Source organism: Mustela nigripes, chromosome 7, assembly GCF_022355385.1.
Source record: "Mustela nigripes isolate SB6536 chromosome 7, MUSNIG.SB6536, whole genome shotgun sequence".
Lineage (NCBI taxonomy): Eukaryota > Metazoa > Chordata > Mammalia > Carnivora > Mustelidae > Mustela > Mustela nigripes.
The window spans coordinates 22,671,229-22,690,709 of record NC_081563.1 but is presented as its reverse complement, the minus strand read 5'-3'; the positions used below and the strand labels follow the sequence as shown (position 1 = coordinate 22,690,709).

Here is a 19,481-nt window from a genome sequence, read left to right as displayed (position 1 = left end):
GCCGGGGACGTCCAGGTGGCACCCTGTGATCAAACACACGGGTGTTTTCTCATTAACAACTATAAGAATTCACCCTAAGTGGGAAAAAGAAAGACTACAGGCAGCCTGAGGTTTGATGGGGCCAGGTTTTGCTGCCAGATGAGTTACTTTAAAAATTGGGGGAGGGGGTTTTTACTTTGGGGAGTTTGGAATATGGACAAGGAATTGGGGGACCTGTATTGTGATGACCATGATTTTTCAAGGAGGATGTGCAGGAATGTGTCCCCTTGCTCTGGAGTGGCTCTGATGTCAAGGCAAGCCCATTGTGGGGGTAGGGGGGTACCTGGGCAACTTCTACCCAGCTGGGCTGCCCATCATCACAGGCCCTGGGAAGCATCCCAGGCAGGCAGGGCCTCCACCAGCCTGGCACCTTTGCACCAATTCGAGTAAGGCAGGCCTCCTTGCAATCTCAGCACCCAGACATAACCCTTGGCAAGGAGAGAGCAACTTTGTATGCAGGAAAGGCATCTCTTTCTCTGGGCAGAGAGCACCACACCAGCAAAGCACCAACCTAGCCAGGTGGCCTGGCAGCCGATGGGTCACAGTGGGGCTGACAGCCCCCCGAGCCCATCTGGATGTGCTCTGGAGGCCTGCCTGGGTCTGAGAGCTCATGGGTAACATAAGCTGCCCTTGGCACGAGCAGTAGAAGGAACCCCTTCAGGTCAGGCCATCTACCTGGAGGCACCGGAGGGTGATTTTGGACCCATCTGCCCCTCTTCTCCAGTTTTGGCCACTTGGGCCAAGAGGCACAGGCTCAGGGCTGTGGGGAGAGGAGGGAATAAATTCCTTTCATCTCAGAATGAGAATCCTGGGCTGATGTGCCCATGGGGTCACCCTGCCCCCGTCCTAGGGGTGGGAGCACTACCCGGGACATTTCCACAGAGCTTCGGTGTTTGTAGGTCTACCTGGCCTACAAACAGGACCTGGCCCTGGTATTGACGGGAGTGTCATTCCCACTGTCTTGCCTCTCAATAAAACCAGGCTCGGACGTGAAGTGACTGGCCGAAGGTCATATGGCAGCAGTGGGCAGAGCCCAGATTTCCTGCCTCTGTGTTTAGTGTTCCCCGGGCCACACCCCACTCCCTCTGGGTCCCCACCTCACAGCTGTCAGTGGCCTTCCAGGGACACCTCCCCGGCTGGCTGTGGTGGGCGCGGGCGGCAAATTCCCAGCCAAAGGCAGGTGCCGATGAAGAGTTGGGCCCCAGCCTGTGTGGGACCTGGCCCCCAGGTCCCAGCCACGCTGATGGGGGTGGCCTCCTCTGTCTGCTCCGCCTCTGGCTGGGGAATTCCCCCTTCCTGGGTGCCCGAGGGTTCAACACATTATTCAGCTAATAATAAAATATAAAAAGCAAACAAGACAACATCCGGGGTGGATAAAGGAGATTAATGCTTATAAAAGTGCTTTGAGCCCCTGGAAGAAAGCAGACACCAAACACAAAGCTTCATTCCCCAACCTTCAGTCCCTGGTCACTGTCAGGTGGTGAGGGCATCTCTGAGCCTCACGGTGGAGGACGGAGGGGAAGGGCAAGAGGAGAAGTGAGAGGGGAGAAGGACATGGAGGGTGTGTCGAGGCATAGCGGGCCGAAGACCGTCCCGGTCATGTCCACAGCTCATGGCATCCTGTGAGGGAGAGGGGGGACACCAGCACAAGTGAATGGTCTTGCCCAAGGGCACAGAGCCAGAAAAGCAGAGGGAGGCCAGCCAGGCCCCACAAGCTTGGACGGGAGCTGGGACATGATGTGCAAACAGCATGGCGGGGAGGCTAGCAGGTCCACGGAGGCTCAGAGCCAGGCCAGCCCTGGCCCACTGTGGCTCAACAGGTGTGGCAATCCCACACACAGGGGAGGGGCAGTCCCAGTGAAGGGGCTCTGTGGGCGCCAGGGCCAAGGACCAGGTGGGAAGAGGCAAGAGCGCAAAGCAGGTGCTGGGGCCCTCTCGGAGAAAGAGCACAACATGAGGAAACACTTCCAGGGGTGGGCCCAGCCTCTGGAAACAAAAGCAGAATCTCAGCTCCCAGGCTGGGCAGGAGGAAAGAAAGAGGAAGTGAGCCCAGGGCAGGGCCAGCACCCTGGGCGCCCAAGCCCCCTCCTGCCCCTGCCCTAGGCCGAGGGGCTCTCCAGCAGCCTGAGCTGCAGCCACGACCCCAGCTGGCCAGTGATCCTTTCTAGAACTGGGGCAGGGGGCATGCATCAGATTTGCAGGTGGTCCCTACAGGGCCTGTGAGCAAATTGTGGAAAGGTGCCCCATCCGGGCAGCTGTAGCTCTGGGCACAGGCTTGCTGAAGAGGTGGGGGCTGGGCAGGATGCTTTAAACCCATCCCCCCTTCTTACTGTACAGGGTGATCCTGACCTGGATGGTCCCCTGAAGATCTGGGTCCCTCTGCTGTCATGGGGCCTCCGAGATTTTCATTTCCAAACTCACCCCCACCCTGGCCCTGATGGTGATGGGCCCTCCCGCTTGGTCCCTGTTGTGGCTGAGTCAGAGGCTGGTGAAGAAAAAACACTGATTTGGGAATTGGGGAATCAGATCGGATTTTAGCCTCATCCTGGATCCCTGTCCCCTTCTGGGCTTCAGTTTGCCCATCTGTGTTAGCCTTGGACCACATGGTCTTGGTTGCCCTTGGGAGCCTGGACATGGGGTGACCTGTTGACAAGTGCCAGAGTAAAGGTTGCCCATGGCCCCGGGTATGGCTGTCTGCCCCACTCCCTGGCCTTTCCCATAGAGGAGCGGGAGCAGTGGCCCAGGGGTCTGAGCACTGCCCAGGGGAGAAGCAGGAAGGGGGAACGAGGGTTTGGGGAGTGTGGGAAGGGCTGGGCTGCAGGCCAGACCCACTGGCTGGGCCTCCTGTGCCACAGAGAAAGCTCATGCTGGGGGGACACCAGGACCTTCCCAAAGCAGACGACAGCCCTGGATCCTTTGGGTGCAGCATCTCTCCTCTTGCACTTGGGCCCCGCCCCCTCACGCACCCTGAAACCTGTGGCCTGGGAGAGGGAGCCCAGCATCCTGCAGTTTGGGGGGCACAGACCTGAGTTCTAGTCCCAGTAGTGCCTATGGTGAGCCTGGCGGTTACTCTTTGGGGCTTCCATTTTCTTGTCTGTGAAACAATGGTCACAGGGACAATGGTCAATATGAGGGCACGGGGTGCTGTGGGCAGGGGTCGAACCCGAGGCGGGCACAGAGGAGAATGCTCACCAGCTGGGAGTCGGCCTGCCGCTGGGCCAGGTGTCGGTCCTCAGTGGACTCCATGCCATTCTCTCCACCTGGGATGCTCTTCTCTGGTTCCTCCCAGTCAGAAGCCTTGGAGTCAGACAAGTGCCACCTGTCCCAGCTACCTCTGCTGATGGCAGGAATCTGTCTTGAGAGCCCCTCTTACCTCCACCTCAGACACTATGTCTTTCCGAACATCCTTGGAACAGAGTTGCTTCCCTGTGTGGACGTTGGAGACAGGCAAAGCGGGAGGCTTCTTGGAGGTGATTCGTCTCTCAGTGCCCAGCACAGAGCCTGGCACATAGGAGGTATTCTAGAACAGATGCTCCAACACGGAGGCTCGTGGTCGGGCCCTTCCCAGGGAAAGCTCAGGGAGTCCTGGCCAAGGGGCTGGGCCTGTGGCTGGTGCCCTGAGGGTGAGTGAGCTGGCCGGCACCGAGGTGGTCAGCCGCCCCCTGCCGCCGCCCACGCTGCTGCCCACGCTGGCCTAGGGTGTGGCTGGGCTAGACATGGGGTGGACTGAAGGCTTCTTAATGACAGTAATAATCACAAGAGCAGCTCCCATCGCGGCTGCTCATTATGTCACAGGCATGTTACGTCCATTACTCGTCCAATCAGCACAGCCAGCCTGTTAAGTAGGCACTATTATTATCCCATTTTACAGACAAAGAAACCGAGGTTCACGGAGGTGAAGGTCGGGTAGCCAGAGTGTAGCTTAGTGAGGATTTTTATTTCTGGCTCCAGATGTGGGCTCATAACTCCAGCGGGGTTTGAGGGGGCCAGTTCTGGAACTGTGTTCAGGCCAAGTCCCCTGGGTCTCCCATCAGCCCGGGCTGGCAGAGGAAGGCATTGCCCCATCCTCTGAGGCCCTGACACCTTCCCTTTGGTCTCGGAGCTCCTCCTACCTCTGCACCCACACATCCAGACAGACACGGGTTTCAGGGCTCTCCGTGGGGCCCCTATCCAGGCCTGCCCCCACGCCACCTGCCCAGGCTGCTTCCATTCCCAGGGCCAGAAGCCAGGTGGTGAAGGCAGCTCCCCACTGCGGCCTGGCATCAGCAGCCTGGCTTCTCCTGCTCTGGGACCGCTGGCGTCAGAGCTTGAGGGACTGTCATCAAGGTTTTCCCACTTTCCATCTCTTCCGGTTCTCAACTTTCCAGAACCACTTCCAGCTCTGGGGCCCTCCCCCGCCACACCTGGAGCTAAGATTCCTTCACAAGTTCCCGCTGAGGCTGCTTTTGCCCTTTGACCTCCAGCCACCACACTGATGAACCTTCCCGAAGTACTGATCCTATCATTCCCCGCTCACGAGCCTGCAAGGGCTCCCTCTTCTTCCTGCAGCAGCTAGACACCTCAGCCTTCCTGAGCTGACCATTTCTATGACCTCCTCCCATCTCCTCATGCCCCATCTCAGCTCAGCTTGGATGCCCAACCCCTCCTCATTGTCTTACCTCCTCCCCCCTTCCAGATTATTCTAGAGCATTCTCCCATTCTCCACTGCTCTGAAGTTTTTGAGGCTTGCACAAGTGCCTTTCCTAGAATAGGTTTAAGTAATTATTCATGAAATATTTTTACATTAGGGAAACTCATGAAATAGTTCAAATGGCCAAAAAGAAGGGAAGCAGTGAACTGTGTGAACTATGGAGGAATATGAGGGAGATATTCCAAAGATGGTTGTGAAGGCCATAGCAAGACCGCAGCTACTTAGAAAATCATGTTAAAAAGCTAAACAGGATACAAAACAGTTTTGTATTGTTTTTGAACACGTTAAAAATGAAGAGCTGGGGTATAATTTCCCATCAGAGAGTAGGTAGGTACAAAATATTTTTTGCCCATCTTTAAACATACATTAAACATGGTTGTGCTAGGAGGATGGGCTGTGGGTGATTTCTGTTCTTTGCTCCTTTCTTGGCGGGAAATGGACAGCACAGTTTTGTTGGGAATGATGGGGGTTCTGGAAGCTCGGTGCTGCCTGTGGCCCCTGTGTGGCTCAAGCACACCTCGGGAGGGTCCAGGATCTGAAAAGCAGAGCTCTCAGGCAGGACTCGCCAGGGGCTCTTCTCAGGCGAGAAGACCCCACGGTGGGTCCAGGAGAAGGTGGCCACTGCCGTTCTCCCCTCCGGCTCACAGGTCAGGGCCAGGGCAGCTGCAGGGCGGGTGGAGGGCTGCGGAGCGTAAGCAGGATGGTCATCCATCTCCAGCACCCATTTCCTGTGCATTCGTGGTATTTCCACCGCGTCGCCAGGACACCTCCCCCGGGGCCCTGCCTGGCAGCAACAGGGACGCTGCAGTCACTGGTGGCAGAGACAAACCACTCCTGCAGCGGTGACACGTTGCCCTTCCCGGAGCATCCCCAAGTCCTCTCTGCCTTATCCCCATCACCAGCCTGTGGCCACAGAGGAGGCAGAGCTGGCGCCCCGCGTGATCCGGGCTCGGCCAACCAAGACTCAGCCCTGCCTTCCTGCTTCACTGCTTTTCGCCGGCCACATCTGGATGCTCGGGAGTCAGGGACCCCCTTCACTGGGTGGGGTCCCTGGGGGGCCCAAGGCAAGCCCATCCTGGGGCCTAGGAGTGCAGCAGATTCTGGGAGGAGAAGGAGGATGATAGTGCCTTGCCCCTTTCCTTTGCCCCCTTTAGCTCTCCCCTGCGCGCCCTGCTGAAAGGACACCCCACCCCTCTCTGCTTTACCCTCACGGCACCCAAAACTCCACAGCGAGCTCTAGGTCTCGTTCATGCTCTCTTCCCCCGCTGGGATTGGAAGCTCCACACAGGCAAGCATCCTGATGCTTTGTTCACTGCTGTTACCTCCAGGGCCTAGAACAGCGCCCCTGCACCAAGTAGATGCTCCCTAAATAAGGCACGTAAGTGCCTGGGGGGCTTAAGCGGGTTAAGTGTCTGTTCTCGGCTCAGGTCACGATCCTGGGGTTCCCCCATCAGGATCCCTGCTCAGTAGAGAGTCTGCTTCTCCCTCTCACTTTACCCCTCCCCTTTGTTTGTGCTCTCTCTCAAATAAATATATAAAATATATTTTTAAAAAGGTAACTGAATGCATGCAAACTAGGCATCATGGTCTCCTCAGCCCAGCTGGAGAGCCCACCAGAAGGACAACTACCCGCAGGAGGCAAAGGGGTAAAATACTTGGGAACCAAGAAGCTAGTTCTGCGCCCAGCTGACCCCTCCTCTAGGAAGGCCTCCCTGATTTACCTGGGCTGGAAAGTAAGCAGTGTAGATCTGCTGCTCTCCTTCCCGGCTTATCACTGCCCCCCCACCATGAGCAGTGGGAGTGTGTACTTGCCTTGTCTTTCTGGCTCTTGGGGGGCAGAGTTGGTCTTATTGTCGGTACAGTCTCAGTGCCAGGAACAGAGGCAGTGCTTAACAGATGTCTGTTTTGTTTTGTTTTTTTAAAGATTTTATTTATTTATCAGAGAGAGAGGGCGAGAGAGCAAGCACAGGCAGACAGAATGGCAGGCAGAGGCAGAGGGAGAAGCAGGCTCCCCGCCGAGCAAGGAGCCCGACACGGGACTCGATCCCAGGATGCCGGGACCATGACCCGAGCCGAAGGCAGCTGCCCAACCAACTGAGCCACCCAGGCGTCCCACAGATGTCTGTTAAGGCATAAATGGGATTCGATCCCTCCTTCTCGCTGGAAGCAGCTCCTACCTCCAGGAACACACCTTTACACCTGTTTGGTGTGTCCTCAGCTGTCTGAGCCCCATCTCGTGGGCTCACTGAGTCCTGTTTTTCTCCAGGCCCATCTCAGTCAAGGCCTTGTGGCTTAGGATGGCTCTGATGTCTCTTCCCTACAGCCTCTGCAGGTCTGGCCCCCCCTTCCACGGGGTTATGGACGGGGTGTGGGACACTCCAGGTTTCTGGATGATGCTACCCTCTCCAGCCCTGGAAACCTGCTTCTCACCCTCTGGGCCGTCTGTCAAGACGGGGTAGCGCCCATGGGGCACTGGAGAGGGAGCTCGGGATCCCTCCACGGCCGAGGATGGTTAACACTGGGTGTTCAGCCTGCTTCTCCAGATAAACTGTGAACGTTCTGCAGCCCTCGCCCAGGCTTTCCAACCGGAGGCCTGGAAGGGCACGAAAGGGGGTCTCTGACCAACAGTCACGATTTTTAAGGAAGGCTAATAATGTTTATTGCATGTTTCCCAGAGAGAAGGAACCCCTGGCTAATACAGTGTTCTAGCTCTGTCTGGAAACATGCCCATTCAGTGAGGTAATTTCCAGTCGCTAGCACTCTCTGGAATCCCTAGCAAGCAAGTATATGTCATTGGTTAAAAGAAGGGACATGATGACTTAATAACTGCCGTTTAATAAACAAAACCTTTGGAAAGCAAGGGCCTTGACGGAAGTGAAGAGCTGGGGGGCAGCAGGCCAAGCTGCTGGGCATAGGCTCACGGAGAGGCCTGGGGAGGGGAGGAGGGGCGCGTGCCTCAGGGGGACGCGGGCAGGGGTGTGACAGCTGGCAGCTGGAGCGTCGCAGGCCCAGAGCAGGGAGTGGCGTCTGCATGCCTGTCGGGCAGGGGCAGAGAAGGATATTTTTGTGGTCAGTTGAAGCTTAAGAGCCGGGATCTAAAAGGGCAAAATGGACTAAAGAAGAGGCCAGGCTTAACCTGGACAAAATCTAAACAGCGAGACAGACAGACAGACTTAAAACAGACTTTTCTGGGCACTCATTTCATGCCGGTGCTGGTCTAAGCATTTCTTGAGCGCTTCTGCCAGGCCTGTGACGCAGACAGGAGGCCCATTCTGCAGAGAAAGAAACTGAGGTCAAGTGGCTTACTCAAGTTCACGCCTCTAGTAAGTGGCAGAGGCAGCACGTGACTCAGGCCAGCTGGCTCCAGAGCCCACGGGTCTCGTCTCCCACAACAAGCCAATTAGCCAAGGGCTGGGTTTCACCAAAGCAGGCTCTGTCTGGATAGTTCGGCGATTGGCCTGTGGCTGTCGGCTGCTGCCTGGCCGCGCTTGGAGCGGGCAAGGTTGGTGGGGCTGCTGGTTCTGGGGGGGCTGGGGTGACACCAGGCAAAGCAGAGGAGGCGCTCCAGGAGGCGGCCTGCGGTGTCGGTGCCGTGCAGGTGGGAAGGTAGGGGAGACAGGGAGGCGGCCGTCGGGGTTGTGCAAGCTGCCAGCCCACGCAGGCCGACGGCCCGGCTCGGGGGGAGGACTTCTCACCCCAGTGGGGCCTGCGCTTGAGTGTCAGGAGGGCGTCGAGGCAGGATAAGGGGCCGCGGAGTGATCTGAAGCCGGGGCTGTGTGTGTGAATGAAGGAATCAGCCCGTGAGTCTTCCCCCAGGTGAACGGATGGATTTTCTTGGGTGGCCCCTAAACGGGCTCGAAGGGCGCATTCCAAAGAGAGTCTCTGGAATGAAGAGCCTTCTGCAGAGGGACGGCTCCTTGGTGGCACGGAAGATGCAAGTCGTGGGCTCTGTCCTGGAGGCAGGAGCGTTTGTCACATGTTCCACATGCCCGGCCCTATGTGGCGCCAAGGCAGCTGGCCCAGAGCAGGGAGGCTCATTCTGGTCATTCCTGGATTGCCTGTGGGGCCACTCGTATGGCCACCATGAGTCATAATTCATCATGACCCCAAGCACAACCTCTCAGACTTGTAAAGCGTGGCTCTTCCCAAGGGGTCGGAGATGAAGGGGAGGAGTACCGTGGCACCCGGAAGAAGAACGTGAGTTCTAGTAGGAAAGAACCTTTGGCGTCCTTTTCTATTTGCTCTAGAATCAGCTCATGGATCCTGTGGCTTTGGAAATACCCCGGTGATCTTCCTGAATAAGTGCCACGACCATTTTCATCTTGTTTTCCCCAGATACGAGGCCATTATTCCAACCAAGTGTGTTCTGGACTTTAACCTGAGAATATGGCACAAAGTCAGAATTTTTCCAAGTGTGGGGCTGGCTGTGGCTCAGTCATGTGAAAACCAATGGGTATTTATGTGTATTTATGTAACCGCATACACATAGGCCTATCTCTGCAGAGACTGTTTCAAAGCATCCTTTAGTCGAGCACACAGACAGCAGAACACTCTGTGGAAAAAAGTCTAGCCTTGGAACAAGCAGACCTAGACCCTGCTTCCATCTGATCTCGGCCCTGCCCAACCACCCCAATCCCCTCTCCTCCTGCGGAAAATCGCAAACACCAGGATATGAATGCCTTGTATACACTATTTGCTCAATGAATCTCCCTCCATTTGGAGAAGCTGGATAAGGGGAGTGGAAAGAAACAGGGAGTCCTGGGCTCACTGCCTTTGTGTTGTAAGGAAGATGGACAGAGGAGGAGGAGGAAAGGAAGGAGGGAGAACAGGAGGGATGACTGCCTGGGTAAATATGCCAGCTTCCTGGCCCTGTGTAAGTTATTTAACCTCTTGGAGGCTCAGTTTCTCTATCTATAAAATGGGGATAATAAGCTACCTTGTTCTGTCATTTTGAGGGAAAAAGACAATGTATAAGAGACAATGTATAAAAAAGACAATGTATAAAAGACAATGTATAAAAAATACTAGCATGGGATGTCATTCACAGCTTGGTAAGGGTAGCTCCTGCCATGACCAGCCTCCCCCCAGCAGCCGTTTCTTTTTGGCATCTGGTCGACTCCCCTTTTACTCTGCTGAGCTGGACATAAGCACTATAGATGTATAAGCAAAAAGGTGAGGTTTCTTCTTATTTTCATCTTAAAAAAGCACCGATGAATTCATTAGGATGCTGTGAACGGCATTAGACGCCGTCTGACCACGAGACGATGTTTCTAACATCGGTGCTAAGGAGAACTGTGGGATAGGCCAGGCCCCAGGAACTAGGGCAGGTTCTGGGGCCGGCACTATTTATAGGCCCAAGCAGGAGGCAAACCGAGTGTGGCTATTTCTCTACCAAGGCTGGGCGTCCAAAACAAGAGTCTGTGGTCGTCAGGCGCCGAAACGGAGTCAAAAGCAAAAGTGACCTGTGGCGCTGATTTTCTTATGAGAGAGAGCGGGTGATGGGGCGAATAAGCAGGTCGCCGGGGTGTTTGGTCTCCAGCGCACCCCAGAGCCTGAGGTCCCGCCGCCCCGGTGTGGGGGCCGGGGGATGGTGGCAGCGGGAACTCTCTTCTCTCATTCGCTAAAATCCAGGTGATTCATCATTTTGTCTTCCTAGTCATCCAGAAAGGGTCACGCTTCCAAAGGCCACATTCCTTGGCAAGACATCCTTAACCGGGGCATTCTGACTTTTCAGAAAAAGGCCAAAGGCAACATCAGAAAACCATTTTTTCTGATCCGCAATAATAATAGCCCATTGATCAAACTTTCCCGTGCGCCCAGCACCCTACGTGGCACTTTCCGTACAAGTATGATTTTATTCTCACAACCCTAGGAGGCGATGATATTTACGTCCATTTTACAGATGAGGAAGACGAAACTGACAGAGAGGAAGCGAAGACCCGGCCCCGAGTCCGCTCACCCCAGCGGGGGCTCCCACAACCCACCTCCCTGCTCTTCCCAGGTCTGCACCCAGTGACCTCCCGCTGGCGGCTGGAAATTGGGCCACAGTGGGAGTATTTACGCCGTGGAGACTGGCCAACAGTACAAATCGGGCCCCTCCTGTTTTTCTTGTCCTTTTTCAAACTGTGGAAGAACTGCTTGTTAAATATTCGCCAGCCACTAAGTGGGCAGGGCCAGGATTCAAATATAAGTCTCTCTCCTCAAGTTCACGCTTTCCAGTTCAGTCCCAGGAGCACAGCGGCCCGCTCTCGCAGAGCCCTATGCGGCGGTGGGGTGCTGGGTCCTCAGGGAGCCGAGCGGCTGGGAGAGGGCTCACCGCTGGCTGAGCCCATCGGACCCCCAGGAGGTGCCCAGTATTACCAGTCAACACATCGGAGCCCTTCTTGTCTGTGCTGAGCTAGAGATTCAACTGAAATTACAAGGGCTGACTAAGCTGGCGACAGGATTTACGAGGTAATAATAATGTGCTCTCCTAAACGGCACTTTTCTTCTTCAAAGCATTTTATAGTCATTTACTAATTAGTCCAGGGCTGCACTCAGTATGCAGGTACGAGGCTTGATCATGGGCTCAACTAGCGAGAAGTGCTTGGAAACACGCAGGGGACCGTCACCCGTTTACAAACCCCATGGGCTTCCGCAGCTGGCGGGGTGGGGGGTTGCAGCTAAACCTCGCGAGCACTGGTTTTGAATCCGTGGCCCTGGGAACACGAGGTGCCCATTGTCACCGTCTGCTGTTTGGTTTCCTCCTAAGAAAACCAGGCCAACCCTCCTCCTGTGCTAAAGGAGATCAAAGTGTGTTGTGTGTTGTAATTCGTATCATCCTCCTGCTCACAAACCTCTACACAGCACACCACCCTTCGCTAGGAAAGAAGACAGAGAAGCCCCCGCCCTGAGCAGCAGAGTAGGATCTGGAGCCGGGAGCCTGGGCTGAACCCCGCTTTTGCACTGACGGGCTGGTGGCTGTGGGTGACTTGCTTCACCTCTCTGATCTCGTTTCCTCATCGGTGAAACGGGGGCCACCCTGCCCGCTTGCTTGCTTTCTCCAGTCGGCTGTGAGACGCTCTGAGGTAAAGTGGGTGACAGCTATTCCTGGTCAGAGCGTGCCAGCTTTGCAGATGTGCAGACGAGTCACTGATAGCCTGGCTGGCCTACGCGTGTGGGTAACCCCCCGCCCCAGATCACACTGCTCACTGCTGGCGGCCGTCACGACTGCCGGGCTGTTGAAAGGCCAAGAGTCCCAGGCCATGCCATGCGACCTCACCCTGTCCCCACATCTGCCAACCGCCCACTGCTGGAAGTGGCGCCAGGCTCCCCTACCGGGTCTGAAACACACCTGACGCAGTTGACTCTTGGCTCTGTGGGCTGTGAGCCCCATCCATGCCCCATCCAAGTGGGGGGGGGCGCATGGCCACAGCAGTCCTGAGGGACAGTGTCACAGGGCAGAGCGAGGGATGCATGGCACACGGCTGCACTGAGGTCGAGTGGGCAGTCGGCTGCCCAGGGGCAGAAGAGATTCCGGGGTGGTCAGCCGGCTTAGGGCTCAAAGGGAGCCCCTGGGGAGTGTTATTGAAGTCCCCACGTCCCGGCCCCGACCAGTGAAGAACTGCTTCGGCTGAACTACAGGGGCGGCCAGAGCAGCAGCACTCAAGACAGCTCCCAGGGAGTCGGGGGGTTCCCGAGGAGGCCTTGTAGGACACAGAGACGGGGCTCACTCGAGGTCAGACAGCTGGCTAAGGGCAGATCTTGGGTGTGGACACAGGGCACTGGACTTTTCTCTGTCACGGGAGTTCCCAAGGTTCCGGGGCAGGGGACAAAGTACCCACGGGCGTAAGAACCCAGAGTGGGGCAGTTGTTCAGCTGGTAGCCAGTGGGGGTGGGGGGGGGCTTGTTTGAGCTGTTCTGCCTCCTGGGAGTATTCCTGGGTGCTGGAGGATCCAGGAAGGAGAGGAAACCCTCCGTGGTCCCCACAAGGACCCTCATCTGGTTCCCCTTCAGGCTCACACAGGAAAACTGGGTTCTAGGAACCACAGGGGGAACCAAGAGAACGGTGAGAGGCCCGTTAAACCCAACAGGTGGGCTGGGGCTTCACCTTGTCCGGGGAGGTCGGGTGGGCTAAGGGAGCGCGCAGGCCATGCAGGCCGCTGCTCGTTTCTCTCACCTCTGCGCGCCGTCCTCCCTCCCTAGTGGAAAGCCTTTAGCCCGCTACCGTGCTAAGCGAGAAACTGTGAGCCTTGTCAAGGGGTCAGCTTGGCTGTCCTCAGCCTGTGCTTAAGCTAAGGGAAGTCCTGTGGTGGGAACGGAGACGCCTGGCCCCCACCTCCAGATTTGCTCCCCATTTGCCAGGGGAGTTTCTGTAGCTCTTGGGCCTCACTTCTCTCTGTACACGTAAGAGAGAAGCAGGGGAGAGGGCCGGGGGGTGAAAACAACGGGGGTGTCTTGAGACCCCGTCAGGCTGTGACAATCCACGAATACAGGACAGGAGGAACTTCCTCAGGGTATCTGCCCTGCTCTGTCCCTGGATGACAGCCAAGTGGCCTGAACCCAGCTGTCTCAGATACGCCAGTGACGGAACACAAGGACCAACCTCTGTTCTCTAGGTACGATGCACACAGGGTTGCAGAAGCCCAAAGAGCTCGCCCGTCAGCCCAGGGAGGGCTGAGTGATGTGAGAGCGGGCTGGACGGAGTCACCGGCCCATTCAGCAAACTTTAATGACTGCCTCTGTGCACACGGTGCACACGCAGGGAGCTGGGGTGGGGGGCAGGGCTGGAGGGGGTGCTGGGTCCTATGTGCTCCTGAGCAGCGGCCAGGGTCCTGGCTGGCTGGGAGGCTGAGACCACACAGAGAGGCCAGATTCACTCAGGCAGCACCTTTTCCAATGGAGAGCAGCCCCAAGTGGGAAATGCTGGGGAAATCACACACACACACACACACACACACACACACACACACACGACACGTATTTCAGGGAAAAATAAAGGCGAAGGGGTTTTCTTCTTGACACTTAAATGAGGTCTCAGAGACAAAGGCTTTCCTGAAATCGGGGTGTGTGCATTTGTGATGTCTTACTTTCCCCGGAAAAGAACTGTTGTCAGAATCTGTGATTTTATTTCTTCCAACTATGAAGTATACCGAAGGAAACAAAGAGGGAGTGGCCAGAGGTGGGGGCCCGAGGGCCCAGGTTAGTGCCAGCTGGCTTCAGTCTGGGTTCCGGGCAGGGCGTGCAAAGCTGCTGCGCGAGCAAAACGCTACCATGAAGGCATTCCAAGTGGCTTCCAGGAAGCGGCCATATGTGCTGACACGCATGTGGACAGAGCAGTCTGGCTGGCCACCTCTCAATGCTGGTGTTTCCTAGAGCTTTCCATTGGCAAACGCTGCCTCCTGGAACTGAGGGACAAAGGTTTTGAAATAAGCCCTGGTGGGAAAGAGGGGGAGAAGAAAAAAATTGTGGTTAGCACAAACAACTTGGAAAAAAGTGCAACTCAGAGCTTTCAACCTAACTCAGAACAGTTGTTACTTATTGTTCATGCCTCTTGAATTGGATTTCCCTTTCCTGCTGATGCAAAACTCTCTGGATTTTTCCAAGGGAGGTGCAAGCAGTTCACTTCTGTACTATCGTGCACGGGTCTTTCAAGGGCCCGTATGCAGACTTTCCAGGCTGCCAGGTCCTGTTAGACACCAGTACGCGGGCTCCCTCTGCCTCTCCCAGGCCGAAGATGAGAGCCCGACCCCCGCGACAAGCCAGAGAGTGGCCCAGCCAGCCACCTTGTCGTTTCTGTGACCAGAAATATAAAGAGAGCTGTACTCTTCACTCGGTTGGATCTTTGACTTCATACAAAGAGGGTCTAATAAAAAGGGTTTCTTGTGTTTCATGGTCTCCATTTATTTCCAAACATATGTGCAGTCTGGTCTGCTGGAAAAAAATCCAGGCTGGGTATCAAGAGAAGTTTCCTTGGCTGCTTACGGAGAGGTAAAGGATCTGGGGCGGACCGTCTGGCCTTTCTGGCACCCAGATTTGAATCGGTAGAGATGGGCTCCACATTCTGCATGGGCCTGCTCTGCCAGGCATGGTATACGATGCCCGGGGCTGCCAGAGGACCTGGACAGGGCCCCTGCCAGCAGGAGATCCCAGTTTAGAGGAGCAGACCAACACATTGTAACACCAATTGAGGCGGTAAGGGCATCTATGGGGGTACCGTGAGGCGCTGGGCTGAGGTAGGGGAAGCATTCCGTGTTCCAGGCAAGAAACACAGCAGGAGGAGGGACTGGTGGCAGGGGGCGGCCCACTGTGAGCCTGGAACTCGAAGCTCTGCAGGAAAACAGCAGGTGAGGTAGGAAGTGGAGGGGCAGGGTGGCACCCCTTGCCCCTGGTCACCCTGCTTGCCACTTACTTGCTTCTCCCCAGCACTGTTCTCACACGAGGCCAGAGTAGTCACACCCTACTTGTCTGAGTGGCTCACTTGGAACCGTGACATGAACCAGGAAGGGCCACCTAGAAGCCCGGTCACCACCAGTACCACCAAGGCCCCCAAAAAGGCTCCGCCGGTGCAGGAATGAGTAGCCCTGCACAACTCAACAGGCCCTGGGGTCCCCCAGTGCAGTCACACGAGACCTGACGGCCTGCCTGCTGCCCCAGCACCAAGTCAACCGCAACCTCTTTCACACCGGCCCTGGCCTCCGCGGGCTCCCCTCTCAGGGAGCCGTGCCCCAGGTGACACCCGGCATTCTAGGTCTACTTCCCTTCTCCTTGCCATGCCCCTGACGAACTCTCTCTCTGGAACCCTCCTGTCTCGCCCCCCACGCCCCTCACACATGGTGCTGTTCTCAGACTCCCCTCCTTCGGCACAGAACGACCCTCACTTCTCCCAGGAACTTCCAGTCCCACATTCCAGCCACCTATGGGTGTCCCTGCAGTTTAAACCGGTGCCCCCCAAATGAAGGGCTCCTCCATAGCATGTGTCTGAACGTGCTTTGGCCCATTTGCATTTCTGTGCCCGAATCCTGTTTCTACCTCTCCCTAAAGCCCCGTGGTGAATTTATCCTGAAGGTTCGTCTTCTTCCTCCACAATGTCCCCTCTGTCCTTCATGACACGCCCTGGCTCCTGGTCTTGACCTTCAACAAAACTGCCGCTGAAGGCTGTTTCTCCCCTGGACACAGGCGGACTTGGGCTTTCTGTTGCAACCGAACACATTTTCTTGAAGCGTGGTTGTCTGTCACTCCCCCAACCAAGACCCTGCATGTTCCCCAGACGTGCAGCCTGGCACTCAGTGGTTTTCACTATCTGGCTCCAACATGTCAAAGAAATCGTTTTTGCCCTTTCGTTACATTTTTAGGCTCACGCACCCCTCCCTTGAAAAGCTAAAAGAACGAAGAATCCTCTCCCAGAAAAACTGCACAGAAGTTCCTCGCCCTGCAACTGGGGGCATTGGGAGGATGTCACAGACCCCCCAAAGCCCAGGCATGGTCCAGGATGCAAGCCCCCTCCTCCAGTCAGGCCACCTGCTCTTCTTCTCATGTGTCATTTTCCACTTCATGCTCAGGCCAAGTGCGCTGGCTCCTATCAAGTCTTCCCTGGTGACCAAGAAGTTCTCTCTCTGCCTACAGACAGTCTCTGTGCTTCTCCCGGTGTCTGTCACATACGCATATGTGGTACTTGCCAGCCCACGGACAGCACTCAGTGCCACCTCAGTGGCTGTCATTAACATATCTACTGATGGCTGCGGGTTTGTAAAATGTTAAGGCAGGTCCATGACATGCTACTAAGAAGAGAGACGTAGCCTCCGGGAGTGGACAAAAGTGGTATCTAGGTACAGAAGAAGAAAACGCAGTCCATTCTCAAACTTCAAATTATGCCAACAGTTAGTGAGAAAGAAGGATAAAGCTCCCTCTTCCATCCACATCCTGCTCGACGCGGTCCTGAGCCAGCCCAACGGTCACCATCTCTGAGCTCAAAGCCCCTTTCCGCCAGCTGCACGGCTACACTAGTCCTTACGGCCCAGAGCCACTGCGATGAGGCCCGAAGAGCCACAGCCCCAGAGTGAGGATGGGTGGCCAAGGGAAGCTTTGGGCTGTGTTCGCCCGGTGAGCAGGGGTGATGAGCCCACCCTGACATGATGCTTGCATGGGACCATGTGGGCAGGGACCCTGCCGGCTGTCTGTCACCACCCACAAATGCAGGAAAGTCCTCCCTCCCCATTCCATCCACTGCTGTTAGCCCAGTGACACGCACGCGTTCACCGGAGAGGAGCCTGGTGGCCCATCCTTAAGGGTCAGCGACAGACAGGCCGCTGCCAACGTCCACTGCCTTTGCACTGCTGCTTGAAGTACCCCATGGCATGTGACCGACCCAGGCACCCCTGCGCAGGGCAGTGTCCCCGCCCCAGGGTACAAGCTGGCCCCACAGCAGGCCCCTGAGAAGGAGCTCGATGGGGCTGCCTGATACTGGGGCGCGCCCTGTGGGGCACGGCGCGCTCCCCGCACCTCCGGTGCTGCAGGCCTAGGGTCACACGGCTCCTGAAGCAAATCTGATCCACTCAGTTTTTCCTTGGAAACTTCTGGGGTAGGGGCTGCCGTACTCCCAGCTCCTCAGACGGAAAGGTCTTGGCGAGAGGGAGCCTGCTCTAGAGAAGCTCTTTCCTCCTTCAGAAAGTTCTGAAGTTTCCTGTTCTGTCCTGGGCTTTCCCTGCCAGGGTGAGCCGCGTGACGCCAAGGGGAAGCAGTGTGGAGAAGGGCTGTCAAGAGCCATGAGGCTACCAGCTGTCGTCAGTGAGCGCTGCTCCGCTGCCTCCTCACGAAGTCACTTCAGGGAGACGGGGGAGGCGGAAGGGGGAAATGACAAGCGGCTCCCACCCAGTTATAGATTTTTTGTTTTCATTTATTTCACTCTTTATCAAAGAAACTGGAGAACTGCCCAAGGCATACCTTGCCAAAGGCACTAGTTATCTGCCACCTTTTAAAAAACTCTTTGACCCAAAGACAAAACGCATGGCAAGCTTTAAAGCGTGGTGGGCTGCGGGTGGCAAAGGGCCCGTCTCCTCACCTCCCGCTCACGGCCAAGAGGAGCTGTGGGAAGAGAGGCCCTGAGTCAGTTAAACTCATCATTCTATCCATTCACGCTGGAAGGGCATTTATTTTTAGACCAAATTCGAGCTAAATATGCCTCAGGACAAAGTAAGGTTCTGACCCTCTTCACTGGTGGTGGTCCCTTTGCTCTGGGTGTTATGAAATCACAGCTCAGGCCAATCCCAGAGTCTCAGGTGAGAAGAATAAAACCGGAAGAACTGACCCCAAGCTGAAGAAAAGCTGGGTAGGTTTTCCGTGATTTCAGAGCAGGAGTGGCCGGGCAGGGAGCGAGGCAGACAGACCCCTCCGGCCAGGAGTCAGGGAACGGGGTGCTCCGCAGGACATCTCTCCCCTCTCCAGGCATCAGGTTCCTCACATACCAAGCAGGGAGCTAAGTCTGGTGATCCCCAGGCCCTGTCGGCTGCGGGCGTGAAGGACGAGGCAGTGTGTGTGGTGTGCGCGCTCGAACCAGCCACACCTGAGTTCCTGGCCCGGCACTGCCCCTGCCTGTATTGCTTGGGCAAGAGACTCACCTCTTCAGCTTTAATTTCTTCAACTCTAAAAGGGGAAAAATAGCCTTACATTGCCTCGAAGGGTAATCCTCATCAGGATTAAATGAGATGGCCCAAGTCAGCCTTGGCCCAGTGCCTGGTTGAAAAGATGGTTGGTAGATGTCAACAGCTCCCATTGGGACCAAACTGGGTCTGAGGGCAGAGGATGTGAGTCTGTGGGAACAGCCAGAGCATGTATGGCTGCAGAAGAGCGAGTCCCTGTGTGGAAGAAGGGGGCCTTGGGTGCTGCCTCCGTTCATCCCTTCTGACGTGGCTTCTTGGCTAACTTCAAACTTGCAGAGCACTGTGCATCTCCTGAAACCCAGTCCAGGGCTGCTGGCGGCACACCTGGGCTCTCTAAGGGTGAGCTGTGTGCTGAGAGGCACCTGCAGGCTCTGCTGTCCTTTGCCCAAGCCTGCTGGCTCTGCTCCTGTGCCAGGCTCTGGTCAGGGAGGGGGTGGCAGCTGGGAACTAGAGGGATGTTTAAGAATCCCGGGGCTCTGGATGCCCACGATGGGGGTATATCAAAGTGGGCTGGGGCCTGCAACAGATCTTCTGTTCAGGGCAGTAGGTATGGTAAGGGGGAGACGGTGGGTCAGGTGGAAAGAGTCCTGAAGCATGAACAGAAGACATGGGCCCTAGTCCAGGCCTTGGATTGGTGCATCCTCTGGAACTGGGACTCAGTTTCCTCACCCATAACAGAAAGATTTATACTTCATGGTCTCTTATAAGATATCCATGCGACGACCCTGAGCAAGCCACTTAACTACTCTGTTACATGAGAGCCCTAGCCAAGCCCAAGGCCAAGGCCTGGCACAGCACAGTCGCAAGAGGTGGCAGGGCGGCGAGGCGGGGTGGCCGCTGTGACTAGCCACCAAGCTCCTTCACCAAGAAGACCAGGTTAGTGATGAATCCTGCAGGGCTCCAAGAAGAGGCTTCGGGATACCACAGGCAGCTCATGAGAGGGACGGAAGGCTGACTCCTGGGCTGTCCCTCTGTCTTCCCACCAAGGGAAGGTGCCATCCCAAGTTCTTGTTAATCATCTGTGATTGTTCTGTGGAAGGGGCTCTGCAGACCCTGGAGTTATGACAGCGGCCATCAGGGAAATCCTCCAAACTTCAGGAGAAGGCAGTTAGGAA

General features: G+C 56.1%; 1 protein-coding gene across 3 annotated transcripts in view; it reads right to left on the bottom strand.

Moving 5' to 3' along the window:
* Window positions 1–13,816: 13,816 nt before the first annotated feature.
* The window catches only part of BABAM2 (BRISC and BRCA1 A complex member 2), a 406,624-nt gene continuing 400,959 nt past the window's right edge, over window positions 13,817–19,481 (bottom strand). For all 3 annotated transcript variants that reach the window (XM_059405362.1, XM_059405361.1, XM_059405360.1), the window contains one exon: window positions 13,817–14,143. Coding sequence is in view for 2 of the 3 variants with exons in the window: in XM_059405361.1 (XP_059261344.1) it covers window positions 14,080–14,143 (64 nt within the window). In the remaining variant the exon portion in view is untranslated. The remainder of the gene's footprint in view (window positions 14,144–19,481) is intronic.